The sequence below is a fragment of the Chamaea fasciata genome, unplaced genomic scaffold (assembly GCF_029207755.1).
Source record: "Chamaea fasciata isolate MVZ Bird 193981 ecotype frontalis unplaced genomic scaffold, bChaFas1.0.hap1 SCAF_7, whole genome shotgun sequence".
Classification (NCBI taxonomy): Eukaryota; Metazoa; Chordata; class Aves; order Passeriformes; family Sylviidae; genus Chamaea; species Chamaea fasciata.
The window spans coordinates 14,344,516-14,368,605 of record NW_027094092.1 but is presented as its reverse complement, the minus strand read 5'-3'; the positions used below and the strand labels follow the sequence as shown (position 1 = coordinate 14,368,605).

The 24,090-nt window shown below is 42.1% G+C and overlaps 1 protein-coding gene and 1 long non-coding RNA gene across 2 annotated transcripts in view; one reads left to right on the top strand and one right to left on the bottom strand.

Moving 5' to 3' along the window:
- The window catches only part of LOC136292232 (uncharacterized), a 33,601-nt gene extending 14,482 nt beyond the window's left edge, over positions 1-19,119 (top strand). Inside the window, exons 2-4 of the long non-coding RNA XR_010721863.1 lie at positions 13,609-13,734; positions 18,140-18,221; positions 18,343-19,119. This is a non-coding gene — a long non-coding RNA (uncharacterized lncRNA). The remainder of the gene's footprint in view (positions 1-13,608; positions 13,735-18,139; positions 18,222-18,342) is intronic.
- On the bottom strand, positions 1,801-23,726 carry GTF2H1 (general transcription factor IIH subunit 1). The gene is made up of 15 exons (XM_066187653.1): positions 23,622-23,726; positions 19,651-19,819; positions 17,676-17,868; positions 15,129-15,291; positions 13,364-13,457; positions 12,553-12,702; positions 11,579-11,658; positions 10,124-10,254; positions 9,016-9,103; positions 7,659-7,747; positions 6,640-6,757; positions 5,791-5,881; positions 4,261-4,376; positions 3,275-3,367; positions 1,801-2,707 (listed from the first exon to the last, which is right to left on the bottom strand). Exons 2-15 carry the CDS (start codon positions 19,802-19,804, stop codon positions 2,621-2,623), a joined length of 1,647 nt encoding a protein of 548 aa, XP_066043750.1. The 5' UTR covers positions 19,805-19,819; positions 23,622-23,726; the 3' UTR covers positions 1,801-2,620.
- Positions 23,727-24,090: the final 364 nt, after the last annotated feature.

Here is a 24,090-nt window from a genome sequence, read left to right as displayed (position 1 = left end):
TTCTACAAATCTTAGATCAATGCCAATGATACAAGTTTTATGAATTCTCATTAAAAATACAAGTCAGTATAAAGATTCCAATAGTAATATAATGCATGATGATTCAGTTTCAAAACTTAAGGAATGAATCTGTGTTTTGGACCATGCTACAGAAAAGGGGAACACAATGTAGAAAGAATATTTAGTTTACCTCCCTTTATTTGAGGAGGGGCCTGTGCCTTATTGCCACAATACCTGAAAAAACAATATGAAGTGCATAGCAGCCTTGCCTGTACAGTCTCTAGGCAAAACTGTTGAATTTAGTGTCATAGTCCTCCTCCCCCTAATTCTGGTCATGATAGCCTGATATCATTGTAATAACTTAAAGCTATTGCAGCACCATCCCCAAAATGGTTACAAACATCAGTCCTTGGAGCTGTAAAATATTGTGAGGCACTGACACTTTTTCACCATGTTAACCATTTTGCCCAGTCTTTCCAGGAACAAAATATACATTCTAATTAAAGGGGAATTAGTTCCGTATTCAAAACCCTCTTCAGATTTTTTAAAAATGAAGTCTCAGTGCAGTCTAATACTTAAATGTGTTGTTCATAGCTTCAGGCACAGTTAGAATGTAAATCAGACCTGTGTTCTTGACCTTAGCCTTCTGTTATGATGAAAGGTGTGTTAGCTTTCAAGGAACAGTTGGAATTTGGTCCCAGAATTGCTAGACCAAATGCTTTGGATTGGGGGAGAACAAAACTACCTTTTTTTCTGGGAGCTGCCTGCACTTAAGAGGGGGTTTGGCTGCATAAAGCCACACCCTAAACTTAAATTTTAGAGAGTCTAGTTCTCACAAGAGGTAACTCTTGACGAGATGTGCACCTCACCCCCCAAATGCTGTAGTACATCTGTGTATTCCCAGTGACATTTTCACCCTGTCATGACCAGTGGGCATCTCTGGTTGAGCCCAGTCATTTCTTGTAGCAGAACCACACGGACAGTGCAGAGCAGGGATCTTTCATGGATCTGCAGCAGCAGACAGGGAATGAGGCTGAACAATATGCACACGTTTCTAAGCAGGACTTTGGTGCAGACAGTGATGCTTAACTGAAACCCAGCTTTTACCAAAATGTTACAGCATAATACAAAAATCTGAAAGAAAAGGATCAAAAGAAGCTGCTGACTTCCACAAGCACCAGTTAAAGAAAAAACCCCTCTTGCATAAATGGAGCAGCAGCACAGAACAAGCACCCACTTGGCTACACCAACACATCTCTTCTGCTGTAGGATTTTTCAAGAATTATCCACCCAACATCATACTATCACTTTTTAGCATTGTACCAAAATGTAGTATTAAGCCATCATGCAGGTTTGGGGAATTTCTTCTGCTGTACCGAACACTGCTGTGCTTGCTTTGAATACGTATTTTCAGTCTGATTTGTCTTGGTAATAGATGCATCTTTAACAGTCACATTTAATCTGAAGTAAAAAAGTTCAGTAGCCCACACTGGGCTTTTGTCCAGTCAAAGTGACCAAAAAATACAAGGTTGTCATAAACTGCATATATTCTAGAAAAAGGGATTACTTTGCATTTAAGTCACATTTAATACAAGACAAGTTGGTCTGAAACTGTGAACTGATTCTATTTAGAACAAAGTATGGCACAGATTCCCAATACCTATGGACACTGTAAATAACACATTTTTCTCTTTGCAATGATTATCAATTCGCCAAAAACAGTATAATAGTTAAAAGGGAAGAGTGAAGGAAAACGGATTTAGGAGAAGAAACAAAAAATGCCTAAGAATTCAAAATAAATGACTTCTTTTGTAAGAAACTTTATTTAATTTCATTTTTAAAAATGCATTCTCTCCTCAGAACAAATGCCACCATAAAAAAAAAAAAAAAAGGATTGCAGTAGCACACACTTGCACTCAAAAGGAAACATGCAAAACTGATGGCTGAAAAATTTTTGCATAAAAATTGAAGACTTCAGGCAAAAATTTGCCCCTGTGTACCTTTAGGGACCCCAGACCATGAACAGCTTTCAGTGCAATGTCTCTTGCTTCCAATTGGTGAGAAAACATATGGCAGGAGCTTGTCTTCTGACAGCTACACTCTCCCAGATGTTTGAAGCAAAAACAGTCTCAGCTATGTTTTAAAACATCATTGTTAAACTGCTGCAGAAAGTACAAACAGAATTCAAGAAAATGTCAGAATCCAGTGAAGAAAAACTTTTGAGATCTACCCTGTGCCATACACTTCTTAAAAAAAATTAGACAGAAAAACAAATTTTATTAATACACCCTCTTTAAATTTTTTATTTCTGAAAGCAGCTCTTTATGCAAATCAAAAGCAGTTCCTGAGTAACTGCAGTAAACAGTGTCTTTTAAATATTTTTGCGCCTCAGCTCTTCCGTTTTGGTTCTTCCTTGTTTTTCTCCCCAGTTTTCAAGTTTAATCTCAGTTTGTTTGTTTTTTTTTTTTTTTTTTTCAAAAATGTGCAAGTTCAGTTAACATCGTTTCCAGAAGTCCACAGCTTGCAGGTCTTCCTGCAACAACTCTAAGATCTGCACATACCTAGGCTGTAGTCCTACCCTATTGCAGGCTTTGCTCTCAGACCTGTACAGGATGTGCCCTCACGTCTTCTTCAGCATGCGCCGGGACTGCCACGTGTGGAACTTATTGTAGGCTGTCTGCAGCATCTCTTCTATATGACTTACCAACTGAAACAGGAAAAGGGAGAAAACATTAGCCCAGCTGCTGGAAAACAGATCCCCTCCCTTCCACATGCATTCTTGCTTTTATTCACTACATGTAATCTTTCTAAAATCAGAGAAAGGACCTTGAGGTTCTGTTGCAGAATCTCCATAAGAGGGAGCAGTGCAGAGAACGGCTGAGCTGAAAGAGCATGGGGAAGTGACACCCCATTGTGCTATCTGTTCTGGTATTTAGTCTGTGACCACTTCAAATCTGACACGGGGGGAGAGTTCTGAAGTTGCTCCAGTTCTACTTCATGGTGGAAGTGAAAACTGAGATGTGACTTCCCCTTTCTGTTCTGTCACTCAGGTAATTTCAAGTTACAGTTCTTGTCAGTTGCTGGCATCCCTCAGCAAGCTGGACAGGGAGAGATAACTGCTTAACTGTGTACCCAATTTCCCTCTGCCCATTTCCCAGTCAACAAAAAAATTTAAATGCCCTAGGATAAAAAGTAACAAAGCTACCATCCTCTCATAGTCAAGACTGAAATTATTAATATGAACCCACATAATTCAACAGCACTTTCCCCTTACATTTGTGCTTAAATATTGTCTCCGAATCTTTTCTTGGAATGGGCAGAGCTTTGTAACCTGAAATCTTTCCAGGTTGCTCCTCATTTTCACAACCTGAGGGAGACAGAAACCAGTATTACAATACTGAAGAATTATAGTAAGACAAAAGTTTTATTTCCTTTAACAAACTGGTCACCAACAAAACACCTGATAACTAATTCTGGGGACTACTTCAAGTTTGTGTAGTTTGAGGAAGGAAAGTTATTCAAATATCAGTCTCTAACACTTCTCTGTATTTATTTTTGAGATAAGTGCAGTGTGCCACTGATTATTACTTCATTAATAAACACTATAGATAGATACAAGATATTCACAAAATGGTTTTTCGCTTCAAGCAAAGAGTGGATTTTCAGGCCACATTTTGCAGAAGACATGAGAAGGCATCTGAATGCAAATTTGTAACTTTGTGATCCACGTGAGGTCAAAAGCAACAGAAAAATAGTTACAATCATAGACTTGGCTGTAGATAAACATCTGTCCGTGAAGGCAACTTTGTTCTCAAAAGCAGTGTGTGTTCTGAAGGTATCCCACTGATTTTTGCAATGGATAAAGGGATAAGGGAAACTTGGCAGTACTATCACCGTGGAGATTACTTCTTGGAGCTGGGGAACAGAGGCTTTAGTTTTTGTGTTTTAAACTGGAATGAGAACCCTGCAGTTGCAACAGACCTGCCCATTCTGTTTGAAATTGGCTAACAGCTACTGCTCCTAAAGGGAGCTAACAGGGAGGCAGGGACAAGGATGATTTTAATTAATAGTACCAGCAGAACTGCTGAAGAAAACAAGGTTTCATGTTATTTTGTGACCTTCAGTTCTAGGGATGAGTAAGTGCTGTACTGATTTGAGGTGTGTGTATTAGTTCTATACTTCAGTAATGACAGCCATTCTAAACCATGGTCATTCTAAACCATGCCATAAGCAGGGCTTGAAGAGGAAGCTCTGCCTTACCTTTTCTTCTAGGAATGGCGTGTTAACAGGGAAGCAGGACCAGAAGTGTCGTAGCAGTTCCCCTACTGCCACATACAAGTGTTTTAATTCAGACTGAATGTCATTTGGCACCATCTCTGCAACAGGAAAAAGGGTTTTTTCACATCACTCAAATGATCATATGAAAAATGAGAACTAAGGCTAACGAAGGAGCTCACCAATGTACACTTCCACTACAGCCACAGAAAGACTGGCTGGGAGGGAACACTGAGGTGCCTCACACCTCAGAAGCAATTAGATCAAGACTATCAGCAGCTGTTAGATCAGGTCAGCTGCTATTTATGGCTCCATACTTGGAAGCTTGTGTATTATGCAGGGAGATCCATGCCAGGCAAAGAATGGACACCAAACCTAATCCAGGATTAGGAGCAGTATATTTGTATTGTTCTAACAGCATGGCAGTGCTGCTGCTGGCACCAGCACCATGCTGTCCTCACAGCACAGTGCTAAGAACTCTCTGGTGGGTACTTCAAGTTTTTCCCTCTATCTTATGTTGGCAATATGGTTACAGCATGTGGAAGATGAAAAATCCAGACAGGAAAAAGGAACTGTGTTCCAGACACTCTTTAAGAAGAAAGGGTGATGGGGTTCAAGAACAAGGAATGAGCCACAACTGTAAAAATCCAAACAAAAAGTTCAAGTAGTCACCGAGGATGAGCACAGTGAACTGCACAGTGAATATCCAATTTCAGGATATTCAGGAGGCTGTTAAAAAAAGTTGTGGTCAGGCTCAAAGAAGTGAAGCGTAGCACCCAACATGTCAACCAGGATGGGTAAGAAAGCCTTACCACTGCCTGCTGATTCCTTTTCTTTCAGTACCATAAAGAGCTCATACTTGCTTTTTCAGCTGTCTGAATTACTTTCTGCTGCTTTTCAGACCAAGTAACACAAGAGAAACTGAAAAACTGTAATAAATCCTGAGAACAGGGATTCATCTGCTGTGAGACTAAGAGACAGAACTCAAACTGGCAGCAATGTGATAACAGGGAGAGTGCTGGTTGGATGGAGGTATTGAGGAGAGGCTGATTTGCCCTTGCAGTGTACAGGAAAGTTGCCTTTTTTTCACAGCAAACTGTGGATCTTAAATGCAGGCTGCAAAAAAACTTCAGACGATTATCTAGGCTTTGCTTCCTTAAGAGTTTCCACTGAATATGTTCCATTCTACAATCCAGGAAATAAAAAATCAGAATTGCTGAACAAGTAAAACCCTGTGTCTATAAGACAATTTGGTATCTAATGAAGGTGTTTCCTTCATTACTTGCTGTGTAAAACGTTCTCTCATTCACTTGCCTCAGCACCCGTGTAGCCATTGCCACCCCCATGGTGTGGCTTTTCTTTTGTTGCTGTAACCCAGTACTACTCCAGCTACATGTTTCCATACTTTCCTTTATTACTGTAACATATTCTAAGGGAGAGATGAAACAGCAAGCCATCTTGTGCTGTGCAATGCAACAGGACATGATTAAAGCAGTAGACATCCCAAATCCTTACGGTTTATGGCTTGCTGTGTTCCACCCTGCATAAGTGCTCCTCCAGGTGACAGGACTGCAATAGTGCTGGCAGCATCACCACTTGAAAGAACCTGGACAGAATGGGAACAAATATTTCAGGTCACTTTTTCTAATAAACTCTTTTAAAAACAGGAAGAGTTGAACACATGCATGGAAATTCAGGTTCTGCTCCAGAATTAGTCAGAGTGCCTTTAAGTGCTATAGCTTGTTTGCTGTGAAAACTCTTCAATTAATTGTAACCTTTTCTCTACCTAGGCCTTGAACTGGCTGTGCACTTACTCTGAAATAAGACAGTGCATTAGTATGCAGAAGTGTAGCAGAATTGCGGCTGCTTTACTGTGGGCCAAACTAGGTTTACAAACAGATACTTTCAGATGCTGGCTGGGGAGGTAGCCACAGGGCCCTGCTGCCCTCCAGGTGTCAGCACAGAGCTTCTGAGCAGCCCACAGCCTGAGTGCATTTAGGAGCAAAGGACCAGTTCAGTTAAAACCTGCTCACTCTAACCTCCTAAACTTCTCAGGGTGGGATCAATACACTGGCCTGTGCATGACTGCCTGCTTTATACCTTTACCATTTCTTCAAAGAGCAGGAACAGAAAAATATAACAGAGCATCAGCAATGACTCAGTCTCCTATTGTGTAGATTTTAAACTGAACAGCTCAAAATGTATCACCTAAACTTGTAAAATAAATCAGTTAAAAGAAATTGGAGATAATTTAAGTTTACCATGAGAAATTGAAACTTCAGTAGACAAGAGACACAAAACTGTAGAGCAAGCAAGATGCTAAGCTAAGATCAAGAGGGGCAGTTTTTAAATGTACTTCCATACCTGAGTTAGTTTGGGTACATATGCCTCCATTTCTTGTCTAATACTATGAAATGAATTAATTATATCCTGACTGGTTGCATATTGCTGTGATTGAATTGGAGTTGGACCATGGTAATACCTGTGAGGTAGGAAAAGGGAAAGGTGTTATTAGTAAGAGTGTTGGTAAAGCAAGAGAGCAAACTCCTGGACTGTTCTAATGTTTCTAATTTTGGATGTTTTGCAATTGTTGACACTATTTACTCATAAAGTACAATATATTGCCACATGGGAAGAGGTTGCGTTAGGATGGCACGGCAGCAAATAACAGCTTCTACTGCTGCATCTGTGATCATCATTTTGCCAATGAAAAGGTACCCCTGCCAGCAAATTCTGGAAATATCATTAGAATGGAGTAATTCACATCACTTTCAACTGAAACTAAGCAAAATGAAGTTAGGTGCACATGTGGAACTGTTCTCTTTCTGGTGGTATCGCTCCTTTTCTGATGTTACATCTATGGTTCTCAAACTGAAAAGTCTAGAAAACAAGAGGACTAGTACTAGAAAAATCCTAGATCAGTGAACAGTCTAAACTATCCCAATGGCACTCTTTTGCCTGGGAGTGGATTTTTCTTGGAATTCCATGTATTTTCATATGTAACACATTCTTCCACTGAAAGCTGCAATGATGTGCTGAACTGTGAACAGAGGTCTCTTAGGCTTTCACAGAAATTACACAGCAAGGTCATTCAGGCTGGCTTACAGAGACTCAACCCTCTGAAAAGTAAGATGGAATTTAGCAGGGGTGTTGGACTAAGTGATCTCCAGATGTCCCTTCTCACCCAACCACTCTGAGAAATAAAACTACAAATTTAAAAGGTAAACTGGTTTATGCAAAAGCTTATATTAGGTTTCTAAACTTGGTTGTAACACACCTGAGTGTGGCACAGTAGGGACTAAATCAGCTGGTCCTGTGTGGGCTGTGATGAAACCCCTGACAAACTGGCTCTGCTGAAATAGCTGTGCATTATTTTAACTTACCTATCAGACTTCTTTAAGTTTAGTGCAATAGTTTTAACGCTATTATTCTTTGATAAATCTTCATATTCAATGGCCTCCTGCAGTTTTACCTAAAATAAGCCAAATAATGATGCATGTTACTAATGAAGGCACAAGTCCATACATACGGCGCACCAAGTTTGAGCTGAAGGGTTACTAAAACCTTAAAGAAAACCCAGGTATGAAATGACTCATGCCTATCCTCCAGAGGGAGTGATGCCCAATGTTTTTCAGGGTGGGCCATTTGGAAGTACTGGCACCACTGCTTTTTCTCCAGATTCTGGCTAAAATTAGGCAGTCCCTGCCACTTCCAAGGAGTGTACATAGATAATCATTTGTGCTCTCTATTTATGTCCATCTAACTCCAGATTAGCAGAAATACTAATGATTTAACTGCTGGTGTATAGGAGTCTAAAACCACAGTAATTAACCCCTGGTGACAGCACAGCTGTGGAGTATTAGCAGTGAGAGGTTAACAGCACAGTGATATCAGACTTTGTACAACTAGAAAACTATTTTTGAAGTCTCCAATTCTCCTGCTACTCTTTCACTTCCCTTTTCTTCTAGTCCTGCTATATAATTTTCTTCTCAGTAAACATCTGAGGAAAGTCAAAGACGACCCCAACATTTAACAACACATGTCTTCTGCAAGGTTTTCTCACAATACAGCCAAGTTTTGAGTCTCTCTGACATTTTCTGTTTAGGCTGTCAACTCCAGGAAGAGTATTCAATTCAGTTTTATAGCAATTACAGTACTCTCTTGCACTTTGTGAGCTGCTCTGGTTAGTCTAGACCAGGCTGTTGCCCTGTATTTCATTGCACCAGGTGTCACTACACTCTCAGTTCAACCTCACTTCAGCTTCTGACTAAGATGAAGGCTGTCATGTGCCAGTTTCATCATCCCCTCTACAAACAATATGCTTGACAGGCTAATATTGGTGCTTGAACACCAATACCCATTTCTGATGGATGTTCTCTAGAAGTTTTCAGGCATTTGAAAGAAAAACAATTTGAAGGGGGCTGAAAATAAAACTGCAGCAAATAGAAAGAACCAGATTTCTTAGTCCAATCTGAAGCATCTTAGAATTTTTTTATTTTAATTGGGCACCACTGAAGAGATAAACAGCACAATACTTCAATGTATACCTTATTGGTGTTTACTAACAGAGGGGGGCAAGGCTTCTTACAGGCTGTCAGGTTGTTATTCTATAAGCTTCTAAACAAGGCTAAAAAAGCTTCACTTCAGATGTGTCATAAAACAAGTAAGGAACTTTCAGCAATTTTTTGAGACAGGGCTTCCAGTTCCTTTCAGTTAGAATCACATCAGCTAACTTTATACCTTTTTCAGCGGTGGCTGAAAGAAATCTGAATCCCTGGAGTTTCCATCCGTACTGCTGGTCTCACTGTAATGGTCATTTTGTGCTTCTCTTGAAATAGAGAAACAGCATTAAGAATTCACCTCACAGGAAACTTAAGATACAAGCTAGAGACAAAGTAAATACATCTGTTTCAAAAACTTTATATGCACCTTCACATACGTTTTCCCCCTTACATCTTAATTTCTAGCATTTGATGTAAGGCAGAAGGAACCAACTCGTCACATTAACCCTGTTTGTCACAGGGGATATTCAACAGCAGGGGAAGGTGCTGGTCCCTCTCTTCAAAAATAGCAGCATGCCAACAGTGCACGTGGGACACAGCAAAATCATGGCTAAATTAGAAACACGTTGTATACACAGTTACGCAACCAGGTATTAGCAGAGCTCTGGGAGCCCTGCAATACAACTGTTTCAGGAGACCTATCCTGTTGTCCCTTTCTGAACTGACAAACAGAAACACACTTTGGCCAGAAGAGATTGCTTAAGGTGCAGTGTTCAATTTGTGCAAAATAGAAGAACAATGTGAGGGAGCCCAGCTAAACAGAAGGAAGTATTAACTAAGATCTCTCACAGTTAAAGTCTGTAGGATTTGGGTAGAGTGGTAATCCTTGCTGGTTGTCCATAAAGCAGTTGTAGAGCAGGTGAGCTGACAGGTGGTTTTGGTCAGGGGCAGGTACTGCACCTGAGGAATCTTTCATCTGATCCACCTGTGCCACACTGCAGGAAAGGCAGGAAATAGGAACTCCCTGCACCAGACCTCACCTTCACACAGCACCCAGAACACTACTTCTGCAGCCTTCACCAGGGCTAGACATCTAAGGCAGATACATCCTTTCCTTTTTAATCTGCTTTATATGATAACTCAGTTAAAAATAGTAGTCATCATTTCAAACAGCTCTGAAAAACTTCTATAAAGTAAAATGAAACCTAAAGGTATTTTCATTTTTAGAGGAAAATAATTCATTCATAAAAAATTAAAAGGTTGTATGAATAACTGAAGATGTGCTTTGGGTTTGGAAATTCCTTAAAATCTACTCCAAAAATCTTTTACACAACACTGGAACTTACTGTTTCCTGAGGCCAGCTGCAAGGACCATGGCACTATGATGATTAAAGCGTTTTATGATGGCAGCATTGCTACTTTCTCTAGCAGACTTTGAGGCATTTGATGTAGAGGCCACAGAAGCAACACCATAGCCCTACGAAGAAAACAACAATGATTCTCTCCTACCCCAGAGCAGCAGGACAATTCTGTTTTCCCTTGAGTCAGGAAGCCACCTCCTCCCCTGCATCATCATTCAGAGCATCATTTTTCCCACCTTTGCCCTACCATCTCCCTATGTACTCGGAAAAATCTCCAGTGACTATTTTATTCTGCTAACATTTGGCAATTTAGATTTGTCAGAAAGAAGGTAACAAGTCTTAAACAGGTAATTTTATAAGACCACGATATAAGTAAAAACAGAACTAGCTTAAAAAAATTAGGATCACCTGTGCAAAGCAGCCATTGATGGCAAGGAAAAGACAGCAATTGTTTTACTGATTGCTTTTTAACATCTAGTGGGACACCAGCAGCCCACAGGCTAAAATATACCTGTCAGGAGGATGTGATACCACTAGAAAATTCAAAAAGCTTCAAGCCTTAAAATGCTGGCAGAGTTCCCCACTTGCTAGGTAGCACTTTACCCCACGGGCAGTTTCATGCTCGCTGTTAACCAGCCTCAAAAGCAAATCAGGGCAGTTTGCAGAGCACTTCAAACACACCTGTCCTAAACTCATGCATGGTCCAGTTTTAGACTGCTAGCTTTGGACAACTCCCACAAAAAGAAAATGAAAAAAGAAAATCCAAAAAAAACACCACCAAAAAACTTTGAAATGGGGCTTCATTATTAACTACAACTGACCAATTTCAGTTAAATTAACTGCAGAAAAGCACATCTCTAAGTTATTTCACATTATGGTACACCATTGAAATGAATTGTTTTAACTTGTTCTTGGAGGCAGGTAATAGTTCAAGTTAGTCATAATTTTAGCAAGAAAAGATATTTGAAGTTTAACAAAGAACACTGTACAAAGTGTCCTTCAGTTAGGCTGAATCAAGTAGCAATGTTCAAAGTCAGAACAAATCAAAGACTTTTGCCTGTTTTGTGCTACTCCTCTGTACATTGTCACAGAGTCTAAAAGGTAGGAAAAAACCAAAGAGTTCGCTTTGGACAAAAAAAAAAAAAATCAAATGAAAGATTAATTCTTTCACAAATGGAAGTCCTGTATTTTCACCCTGCACACCAAGGCAGATGAGACCACACAGGTCCATGGGCACAGTCTCCGTTTCCCTATACACACATAACCGCAGGAATGCTGAGTACACAACCACTGCAACTGCAGTGGTAAGGGAGCTGTTTTACAGTTAGCATTTGTAGTGGTTTTAAAAGAGGGATCCACTTAAATGTAACTAAAGAAGGGATATGGTTTGTCTTTTGGATTTTTTGTTTGTTTTCTGGTTTTTTTCCCCCAAATACTTACTTCATCTAATGTTTTATCTTCCAAAGCTGTTAAATCTATCAGGGGGTTTTTCACTCCTTGAGACACCATTGCTTTTAACCCTGTGTGGAACAAATTTAAAAAATCATGAAAAACTGTATCTAAACAAACAGAATAACTATGAGATCCTTAGATTATATTTAATCTTTAAAAGAAGACAAAGGTTCTGCACAGGCCTGAATAACACTGGGACTAAAACTTTAAACCCTTTTTAAAGCTGCATTTAAAATAAGGAATAAAGGAGGGAAGTTACTCCAAAATTCCAAAACTTCTCCACCAACTTCTGCACATCACTGAACACTGATCAAAAAAATAAATTGAGATGCAGTTCTAGTAGCGGGAACTGGGAAGCCAAAATTGCGTTTCTTCTAATTTTGGCACTGTTCTGCTGCCCTGCCTGGGTAGTAAGACAGTTTACATCTGGGGATAGCTTTGACTTGTGAAGGGTTCTGCATTCCTAATAGAAGGCTTTCATTAGCCAAAATACGTATTATGGAATGGTGGAAAGTAATCTCAACTCCCCACATTTCTGTATCATCACAAACTTATCTCAAAAGTTCATAAAAAAACTTCAGTCAGATAACATTGCAGAATTTCAGATTAAAAAGACCGACAGAGAAAAAGGAAGGCAATTCCTCTGGAAAATCTGGACTAACAGGAATCTCATTTACTGAAACCCTATCTATAACAAAAGCTGGACCTGTTGTAAATTGTGCACATACCACAAAACAAAACCTATTGTGTACACAAAATCATTCCATAGTAACCGATGGCACAGAATCGATCTAGCGGGATGGCATACTATGGAATTCATAGTAAAGCTTACTTCTAGAGCTGCCACTTTCCAAAGGCTAATTTATTCCAAGAAATGCTCTCACTATGACACATGCTCAGAATGGCAAATCTCTAGCTAACTTTCCATGACCATCTGTAGCTTTCAGAGACAACCAGCTTACCTTTCTCATCCAGTTTGGCACATTCTGCAAAAAGGTCCTTAGAGCCTGTATTGAGCCTGTCCCGATGAAAATAATGAGACTGAAAAAATCGTGTCCAGAATTCCCTCTCGGTCATGTTATGAGGAACATTCTCTGCATATTTCATTTTTACTGTGAACAAAACCCAGAACAATTACAAACTGTTCCACAAATCTTAACATGGTATTTTATGTCAATATTTCCGTGATGGCTTCCTTGCTTTCTGGCTGCCTCCATTCATTCCTGTTAAACGGAAGGGACTGAGGTAGTTAAGCATGAGCAAACAGGTACTCATTTATTCTTGTAAAGCTTTTAAAAATGCATGTAACAGTGGCCTGAACATTCTAGAATTGCCCCCACACTAGGGGCCAAAATGAATCAGTGTCAGTGTTCACTATAGTGCATGGAAAATGATGGAAATCAGGTTCTTTTTCTCCCAAAGTTGATTTCATGAAAAATTACAGTTAGTTGAAACACCAAGTAGGAGAGTTATCATGGGAATCAAACATTTACTCAATATTTAAAAACGAAAAGTCAACATTTGAAAAAAACATGTTGACATGTTTTTATTTAATAAAAGTAACTTTCCATTTCTAAAGTGTATTTTATACTTTTATGAAACATATGAATATACTTCTTCCCTCTACTGAGGCAGGGAAAATTATCCAGAAGACTGGAAGATATGATCCCTTATACTTCCAGGCTCAGGCTAACATTTTAGTCTTTCTACAGTAAGACAATAAAAAGACCAATCTTAAATGGATGTGTTTGGTATGCAAACCACTGCTCTTACCTGCAGGGTATGTCCGAAATATGGATTCAATAATATCTGAAGTCAAGTTGTACCTCAGCCCGTTGCAGCCGTCTGTCTGAGGCCGTACATCAGCCTGAGGAAAAGCACACGGGGAAAAAACAGTCATGTCTGGATGCTTTCTTTAACTGGAGAAGGAAAAGAACTGGCATCTTGCAAGCAAGATCTGTTGCAGGTAAAATAATCTTCTTCCTCCAGTAATCCATGCCATATTTGATTGTACGCAGGAATTTAAGAATGAGGAACAAACGAGCAAACGTGAATTACTTTATTAGACCTGCCAGTTAAGGGATGATTGAACAAGCAGACTGCAGGCTTTAGAAAGCAAAGAGCACTCCATTGGTCAAAACAAGGTATGTCTAATTTATGCTTATTCTTGTTTTAAAGTAAAAATAAGTAAGCATACTGTATATGCCTCATGTTTTATTGTTCACTCAACAATTCAGCCAGTGAACAATCAGTGGCTATAATGAAGCGACAAAAAAGGATTTATGGCTCTTACACCTTATTCCGTTATACACTAAAAACATCTCTAGTATAACTGATCAGTAACACTGAATTTAGAGCTTGAGGGTTAGCCTTAGTCAGAACTTTGAACTCAGATCTCAGTGATCTCTTTAGGAAGCTCTGGAGGAGGTAAGTGCTCAGTCCAATTCTGACAGGAAAAGTACATGATTGCACAGGCTGCTGCCTTTTCCTCCTTTTCCTGTGTACCTCAAGTCTAGCTTTTGTACCATCTTCTTCCTAGGGAAACACTAATTCCGAGCAGAGCCAGTCATATTTGACTTGAATTAGAACACAAAAATATCTGAAGTTTTCTTCTTCACAAATGCAGAGGACACAAACATAACCAGTTAGTTTAAGAACACTTCAGTTTTGAAGGTTTAGTGGGTTTAATTTTCAGTGTGGTTTCTTTTTTTTAAAATTAAGGTGTAAGAATAATGGGAGACAGGAAACCAGAGCAATCAAATTTGTTTGGCAACTGATTCAGGTATTTCCAAGGAGAAAAAAAACAAAACAACACAAGTGGTTGTACAGCAGCTAAATTAAAACAATTCCTACCTCCTCTTTCCCTCCCAAATCTACTGTGTGCACAGTCATTGTAAAGGTGGAAGTGGGATTCCATCTAAAGAGTCCTATCTGTGAATTTTCCTGGAGAAGCAGAAGCATGTCTCTCTGTGAGGAATCTGAAGTTGTACCTAGATTACTTTTAGACTGCACTGAAATTAATGAAGCATTGTTTCTATAAATGGGTAAAATAACTGAAAGTTAGACAAAAAGACAGGACGAGCCTTCAGATACACAAGTTGTTCTTCAAGTAGCTTTCTTCATAAGCATGTATTGGGTTAGAAAATTGGGAAGGGAATAAAACCCATATGTGAAAAGGTTCATTTATGCGTGTCAATGCTGCCACAGATATGCTCTTTAATTTATTGAGCTCATACACCTTAATCTAGTGACCATATATTAACACCACTCCCATTTTACAGAAGGCAGAGTAGCAGGACAAACATTATCTGCCTGTTGGCAATTGAAAGTTCAAATCTGGCATCTTAAACTGACAAAATTTTGAGGTTGCAGATTAGCAGGAAACATTTTTTTTCCTTTACACTTGGAATAGCAGAAAGATGTTGAGGAACCAGAAAAGTACAACATTTATGTATAGGGGAATAAAGTGCATGAGCTGAACTCTCACTTTCCCCAATCTGTTTGCTCTAAAATCCTCCAAGTTAAAGGTTCAACATACCAGGAATGCTGCAGAGATGCCCACATCCTGCTTATTAGGTGCTGCAGAATTATCCCCTGCATTCAGGCTTAAACGGTTGGCCCAGAATTCTTCAGCACTGATTACTTGGCTCACAACAAGGTCTTTATAGAGCTGAAACAAAACAGGATCTTCTTGCAGCATTCTGGTAAAAGAATGTATTGAATAGAATTGAAACACTGCAGAATAAATCACTAGTATTTCCACAACTAACAAAGTTCACAAAAGGAACAGAAAACTTTTCTTTCAAAATGCTGTGCATTTCTTAACAAGACTGTGTAAACAACCAATGTCAATAGCACTGCTTGTCTGAAAAGACTTAAGAAATGGATGTTAACACTGAAAGTTAGAAAACAGTAATGCCTAAGAAAAAGTTAATGTGGGATTCATGTCTTGTCCTAAAATATTCTCTGGTGCTTTTGTGTCTTTGCACACCAGGACTGGAATCTCCTCAACTGTAAAAGCACAATGAATATTCTTGCTGTTCCATAACAGAAGTATGATGGGGGAGCAAAAAAAAAGAGATTTCAGCGCTGTCCAATTCTTGGTCTAAGATCTTAAAATTCAGTAGCTACAGATCTTTATTCTAGTGCAAGAGTGTAGATCACAAAACATGTATGGGATAAGATCCCTTAAAACACAATAGCCCAATGGTTGTTCATTTCTGTTTCTGTGGTAGCACTAGGATATTCATCACTTAATCAGACACAGCACAAGTGTTAGACACATTCAGTGTCACTACTTCCACCAGGGAGCAACGTTTACAAAAGCATCATCCACCTATCAGGTATCACTACCCAAAACGGAAAGAATGTGCACCTGAATCTTCACTCATGTTTAAGCAGCTGTTTTTACAGCTGTGTACCTTATTAGCAACCCACTGGGCTATTTTCAGGAAGTGTGTATATGTGTTCACTATCTGCCAATAACCTCACCAGTCCTTAGCATGTACCTCAGGGTCTTGATCAGGGAAAAAAATCAGGAGTCTTATGGATACATGGTCTAGGGATGAACATGGATAAACTGCAGTCTGAACAGAATAAAAGCCTTCAGCTGCTCTAAGGACAAAGTAGGATGAGTTGGAAGTGAAAGTTTTGTGGCAGGATACCCCTATTATGTTTAACCACCAGGGTTTCTCCGGTTTTTCTTATTATCACAAGTATGGATTAGTGGCAATTCCTACAAATTAGCACAGCTGAAAGCAGTCTGTTATGATGATTATTTCATTAAAGCTTGGAATTTTGGTATGTACCCAACTCCCACATATCAGTAAGTGGAGGAGTGCCATGGGGACTCTGGATGTTGTACCCTTCCACGACAGGCTGGATCTTTTCTACCTTATCTGTTGCAATCAAGCTAATGAAGCCCCATCACCAGACTTGGGCTTCTAATCAAGAGAACAAACTATGGCTGAGTACATGCAGGGATTCTGGCTTTCCTGTAACTAGAATAGCTCCTGATACTTCATGGTGTGATGCTGTAAAACTCCATTTAAGGAGGCAGAGATTCAGAGCTAAGACTGCCCGTGTTCTCACCACCAATACTGTCAGAAATAAGGCACAGAGCATAAAGAAAGGACTATGGGAACAGTGCCAACGCAGGCTGCACTGCTGCAGACCCTAGTGGCTGCTGCAGTACTGGAACCAGTTAATAATACTGACTGTGTCACAGCTCCAGCACAAGAGCTCTTGCCTTTCTGCTGGGAAATCTCCTTGTTAAGATCCAGTCTGTCCCATGAGGCAATGCTCTCACGTTTTGAAAAATCTCGCTTCAACTTAACTATGTTCAGAGCTAGAGCAGGCTTTGGATATGGAAGCCATTAGACACAGGATTCACAGCAGACACTAGAATGAAGTGAAACTCATCGGGGGAGAGAGAGCTCTGCAGCCACAGGGACTGGTTTAACACAGACATTTTAAAGGAACGGAAATGTATCTCAAGAGCCCATTTGGGAAAAGGACTTAGGTCCTCAACATCTTCTCAAAACATTTCTTAGAATAAACATCCTGTAGGCCAAGTAACAAACTGCAGCATCTCAAGTGAGATGCATTAAAATACCTAACCATTTAGTAGTCTATAAAACATCAGAAAAGATCTGAAGGGCAAAAGGGACTCTATGGAGAGGAAAAAAAACCTCACCAGGCTCCACAAAATTTCTGGAAAAGGAAGAAAAAATCTTTCAAGCAGCTTTTCTAACTGACACGTACATATTTAAGAAGACTAAAAAGACAGACTGCCAGTTGGGTGCTCTCCTCTCATAGCAATGGATAAGAAAGACCGGGTGGCAGCCAGACTGGCTGCCTTTACACCTAAAGAACGTGTCACTAAGCACACAAGTGTAGTCTCAACATGTGACAGTTATGCAAGTCTCAAGGAACTGCCTAGATATTGAAAGCAGGGAGATTTTTACTAGGGAAACAAATGCTGTATCATTCATGATATTGAAATAACAACTGTTAGCAGAAATACACAACAGTTAGCTAACACAAGGAGAAAAACCAACAGACTTTAAGGCTGCTATCCCTTTACCTGTTCTTTTCCTCAAGTTCTTTATTAGCTTTCCTTTTGAACTTGGGCAACAGTTGTTGAAGAAGATCCTTGACTGCATCTCGCTCCTTCACCGCTGTGCTTTCATTGGAGAAGTGGAAGTTGGTTGTGTCCCCTGCATGCAATACCAGCTGCAGCTGAATTTTAGCTTTACCTTCTGGACTGATTTTCTGGCCTAGATTGCAGAGAGACAGACAGTAAGCTTATACAAGAAACTGTCTTCCCTAGAGTGTTTGCTTATAAGCAGTTATTCTCATCATCCAATTAAATACCATCATCCTGCATGTGAATTGCAGCTGTGAAAATGGAACAGTCTTTCCCTTGAATTAGTTTGAACCCTGCACCTTGTTCACTCTAAAAATACAAGACACAGACAGTAGCATCCTGTTGCTCAATATCCTTCAGCTCCTGCTAGGAGTCCTAATTCATCTTTGCATTCCCCACAGCATCCATTAGGAAACTACTGCAAATGAGGCTGTCATCACCTGGACACTTTAACCTGGACGCAATCCAGGCTGATGCTGAAAGGTGACCTCATTCCCCTTTTCCACTTCTTCCTGCATCATTTCTTGTATGATTGCTAGTGTTTGTGCAGCAAACTGAACCAAGGAACTGATCCACTGAAAAGCACCCCCTTTTGTTTTTCCAGCTGGCCCAGCTCCTGCTGAAGGGCAGTGGCAGGAAAGCAGAGATAGGGTGGGTAAGAGCACATCTGGACCCCAGTTTCCTGTGGTGAGCTAAGTGGTTAGCCACGAGTGTTCCCCAAGTCAATCACCAATGCCTCCGAGGTACTACTACACCCTCATGACTCATAAGGAAAATCTAATTCCTGCTTCCATTCTCATAACCAGAGGGAACAGAGGCTGGGACGCCTATGCTTATGGACTGTTGTGCTACTGTGACATTGGTGAAGTACTGCAAGTGGCACTAACCTAACTTTTAATATCAGTTCTTTCTGTAAAGCAAGTGGGAGACAGGAACCAGATGTCAACACTAAATCACCTTCTCGGTTACAAATTTACAAATACATCTCACCCTTTTTTATTTCACATGATAAAAAGCACATCTTTCATCTAATGTGCTAAGCTAAAAATACTTCAATGCCTATACATGTACATATTTAAAATGCAAGGTACTTAAGTGTAAGTTAATAGCTAAATAAAACCTTCACAAAGTTGATTACTATAGGTGACTGGGACTTTTAAACTTCTAATCACTTTCATATTTAATAAAAGATATCTTAGTTCTAATTCATCACATACTCTGATCATGCCTCAGTGCTTGTATGTGACTTCAAACAGCAATAATCACTAAACCATTACCAAGTGACGCACACAACTTACTTTTTATTCCTTCTTTGGCTTTAGAGCACATGGAAATATGAGCACTAACTGGAGCCAGAAAGGCAGCATGCTATAGACATTTACTGTTTAGTTTTGACTTGCAAGTACTCTGCTATTGCAACAGCAAATGCTTATTGGGAATGCTAACCGCTAGGCCAAACTACAGAATCTGACACTTCTGAAGCTATGGTCTGTTGGATGAAAATAAAACTGAGTTCATTTTATATGAAAATCTAAACAGCCTTAGATACTGAGTTAAACAGATGACATGCCAGATAGTTTCTGTGTTACACTGAAAATCCTATACGCTCCCTTGGTCCTCCTCCCACCCTTCCCTCAACAAGCATATGGCATAGATTATTTTTCTGTTCAATTTATTGCAGAAGTTTATCAAAGTTAACAGTAAATGTGGCGTAAGTTAAACATCTGAAGACTACAGAAGCTCCGTGGTAGCACCCTTAAGCTGGTGATACTTTACCACAGCCCTGATGCCTGCTGCTACAGAGTAGCCGGGCCAGAGCTTCAGACCCTTGCTGAGGTAGCTACAGCTAGCACTGTATGGCAGGTGAGCTTTGTGTGCCATGCACATCTCGGTGGCAGCAGTGCTGACTCACATTTGATGTCTGCATACATGTGGCTGACGGTGAAGCGGTCCTTGCCCTCGGGCGCCCAGGCAATGCGCTCGGCCATCAGGTACAGGGCCCCGTCCTGCTTCTTCTGCCGCACCTTCTTCACGATCAGCAGCACTTCCTCAGACGACGTCGCCATGGTGGCTACAAGGAGCTGTTAAAAACACACAGTTCAGCTGATCAGCTGTAATTATTTTTGCTGTAAATCACTACTCCTATCTATGTTAGAGTATTACAGCTCACATTTACTTATTCTTGCCTGTATAATTTTGGGAGTATTTCAGATAAACATGCTCCCGTCTTTCAGTACAATCAGCAATTTAATTTGAACAAAATACTCCTGGCTACCTAAATAATTCATTTAATTATATTGTTGATCCTGCTTTTGATCCAGTAAAAGACCCACAAATCTTACATTTAAACTGATAACTAAATTTTCCTGTTTTACTGTCCCTTTACTGGTTTTTCAAGTTCAGAAGAATACTGAAGCTAAGCAATGACAAATTCCAAATCTCCTCTGGCATTGGCAGCAATTCCCTTCTTCACTGGGAATGGCAGATGCTAAGTCATTTCAGAAAAGAGAAGGATAAAAGGTATGTGAAAAATCATGGATTTTCAGTTCACTGTGCTAAAGATAAGGTAGCCCAGTAAGATTTGGGTGTTCTTATTGTGGTGGATTTTGCTCAAGGCTTGAACCATGTTTTGTACACTTGACTGCAGCTGGCCAGTTCCTCTCCTCCAAAGTCTGAGGAACTAATGTTACACGTACTACAGTACGATGATAATTATGTCAGCAGTCTCAAACCAACGAGCCTTTGGATACCTGCTGCATTATTCCCCCCAGCAGTCACTATCGTTACTCTCTCCAGGTTCACCCTACAGCCTTTAATTTTTCAAGAGATACAGGATATATGGTCAGTATTACTATATTCTGTCAAACATACTGTTGGTACCCTCACCAAAAATGTCCATCTTTGGTAAGTTTGCTGAAAATGTTTAGTATGTCCAGTTGCCCTGTTTTATGTATCATAAACTTTACTATTGATATGCGAAATAACATTTTTCCAATGCTGATGTGGATGTTTTGTGTGCTTTAGAATACCTGTAATATTTGCTGGGACCCACGCCAAAGTTCAGATTGTAACCTGCATCAGCTATCACATTACTAGTAGGTATCACAAAAATGGTAGTTCTAAGCACTTACATTCACATCCTTCTTTTTTTCTTAAAAAAAAAAAACCAACCAAAACCCAAAAGACTGCCAATAGCAAGATAAGACGTTTTATTCTGATAATTTGGACAGTAGCAGAGCATTCTCTTCAGTAGAAGTCTTACAAGCTCCTGTGCAAATGAGTTAAGTAACACAAGATGGAAAGATGTAATGGCAAAAGGGCTCTGCACTCACACTTCACTCCTTCACCATTCCAGCCATCCAAGGTTTTGCCAAAGAGTTCAGGTATGGTGAGCTGAATGGGGGGTTTCACATCAGCACCACTGCAGCAGCCACTAGAACATGCTGTGCCTCATTCAGAGCATCCTTGGTAATACTTCTTTCTCAAAGAAAACTGCATGGCATGATTTCAGGACTGTTCCCTAGCACAATCCATTACAGTCTCCCAGCAGCATTATTCCCTTTCAGTGCTATTCACACAACCATTTTATATAGTTTCCTGTTGCAGGTCTGCAGTCTCATCAGCACCTTATCCTTACTGGAAAAAGGCAGCTGGCCACACATTCTCAGAGACTGGAAACCTCACCATGTGCAAGACTAGAAATTTGATGTTTTTCTCCCTTTGTCACTTTATAGTCCTTTAACGTCATTATTTTCCAATGCAATGGAGGCAAAGCCACAGAATACAAAGGAATTACACCTGTACGGAACAGCAAGGAAAAGGAAAGCATTTCCACAGTCAGGCTCATTCTGATGTCAGCTGCTCTGCTTTTCTACCACGCCATTTCACCTACCTACACTCAATCTTTCAACTACAGAAGCAAAGAATCAGCAGCCACCAACTTCTCCTTTAGAGCCGCTCCAGTACCCTGCAGCGTGCAATCTGTGAGAGCACAATTATCCTGCAAGTGGCTCATTCCACCTTCTGGGAGGGTGAGCACACTGGCTCATGCTGTTCTTCTTTCTGTCACTGCTGTACTTCCTTTTTCCTGCAGTAATTTACAGTGGCAGTGGGATGATACACAACTCACAAGCACAAGTAAGCATTACCCAAAATGGAGAAAACCCCGAGCTGTCTTTAGAACAGTACATCAGAAAGAATAAAAAACCCTATTAATAATAGGGATTTAGAAAGGTTACCGTCTGTCACTAATGGAAACAAAATGGCTTTGTGTTACAAGAAGTACAGGAAAAATTCTAAAATAGAAATCTTGCTTGAGGATTCCATTCTCTGTCTCCTACAGGGAAGGCTACATCCTTGCTAAGCAAAGGACACACAATACACAGCTCAGGTTCCTTTTCTCTTTTTTTTTTCTTTTTTTTTTTTGTGGACATGTAAGGCTCACTATGCTGCAGAGAGAGCCACCAATGATGTACTTGTACCTGCCCAAATCTCAGAACCTCTACATTTAACATCTGAAGTTTCCATGAATCAGTACTGTGGATGATGACACTGCTGCTGTGCAGGGCAAGAACCGCACACAGAGAAATGCTGTTATTTTGCAGCTTTAAGTGACAGTTTTAATCTGCCGCAGCATTTGCGTTCTTCAGCTGCTGGTTCAAGTATCTTCCAGAACAGGAAGGTCAGACAGTTTATTTTAAATTCTCCAGCAGCAGAGCTTGGTCAACAGTTCTGAAAACTCTTGGATCAACCAGAAGCCCTAACCACGAGGTACGACTTGTCATCAGGCTTGTCTTGGGGATGTTAATTTCAGCTGCAGCTTACAATGGGCAAGGTCTATCAGGAAGCTTCAGTGTTGGCATAGATCAAAAGAAATGGGCTGTGTGCTTATCCACCTACAAGCCCTCCCCTCCCAGCTCTGTGGGAGCAAACACAGCTTCTGGAAATACCATCAAATTCCAACAGCTATCCTTCCTCCATTGCAGTGAATCTTCCTAACCACTTTTAAGGCCAAGTACCTCCCATATCTGTTTTTTTACACCTGGTCTGAACACTCTCCATTACCAGCATTTCACTCCAGTCTCTTCCCATATGGTTTTGCCGAGTTCTGAGCAGAAATAAAGGAAACATCTGCACGTTTTAATAATCCTGACTCGGCCAGGGTGGGCACGGGCTGGCAGGCAAGCTCTGACAGATCACTGCAGGCCTTGCAGCTGCTGGGCTTCCGCTCCCCGCAGGCAGCAGCAGAATCATTGAATATCTGTGCCAATGGCCCAGTCTGACCCGCAGCGGCACAGGGACGCTGCCAGGTCCGGGAGCGGGCTCAGCAGCACCCCGAGGGACGGCAGCGATCTGTCAGCGGGATGGAGAGGCGGCAGCAGGGCCGCTTGTCCCGGCACGGCGGGGGGATGCACGGTCCTCAGGGGCCAGCCCGGCCCTCCCCCGATCCGCATCTCCCACGCTGCGGGAGGGATGTCACCCTGCCACGAGACGGGCCCGAGGACACCCGCACGGTCCCGGCGGGGAAGGCGCTGCCACGGCACCCCTTTGTCCGCCGCCCGCACCGGGCCAAGCGCCGGGGCGAAGCCCGGTGCCCCCGGCCGCGGAGCCGCCATCTCCCCCCGCGGCCCCGGGGAGCGCAGATCAGCGATGCCGCCTCCCCTTTCGGCCCTTCCCTCGCGGCAGCTCCGGCCCGGCCACCGTCACACGTCCGCCGGGCAGGAAGAAAGCGCGGGAGGCCAAAGGCCGCCGCGGCACCATCGCGACGCGGTCCCGCCGCCCCCGGGGGACGGATCGCCGGGGTAGCGCTGCCGTGAGGCGGATCGGGCCCCGGGGCCTGCCCGGCGCCGCCGTTCCCCCGCGCCCCGCGCCGGCGGCTCTTACCGTGCGAGTTGCGCCGGGAGCTGCTCCGAGTGCGAGCGGCGCTACGGGGGTCGGGCCGCGGCCGCCGCCGGGGCCATGGGGCGGGCGGGGCGGGCACGTGACCGGAACGGGCCGCGGGGCGCCGGGGGTGGGGCCCGAACCACGTGACCGGGGAGCGGCTCCGACGCCGCGCGTCCCCGGCGGTCACGTGGCACCGGCGCCCCTCCCGCCCCCCGCCCCGGTCACGTGGCGGCCGCTCCCCCGTCGCCATGACGGCGGCGGGCGGAGGGGGCAGTTACGCGGCGGTAAAACGGTACCGCCACCGCCCCCCCCGCCCCGATCCCCGCCGCGCCCGGCCCGGCCCGCCCCGCGCCGTCACCCGTCCGCGCGGGCCCCGCTCGTCCCTCGCCATCGGCCCCGGCGGCCCGTCCTGCTCCGCTCCCGGGTCCGGCGGCGCCGCCTCGCTGCGGGGGAGGGGCCTCCCCTCGGC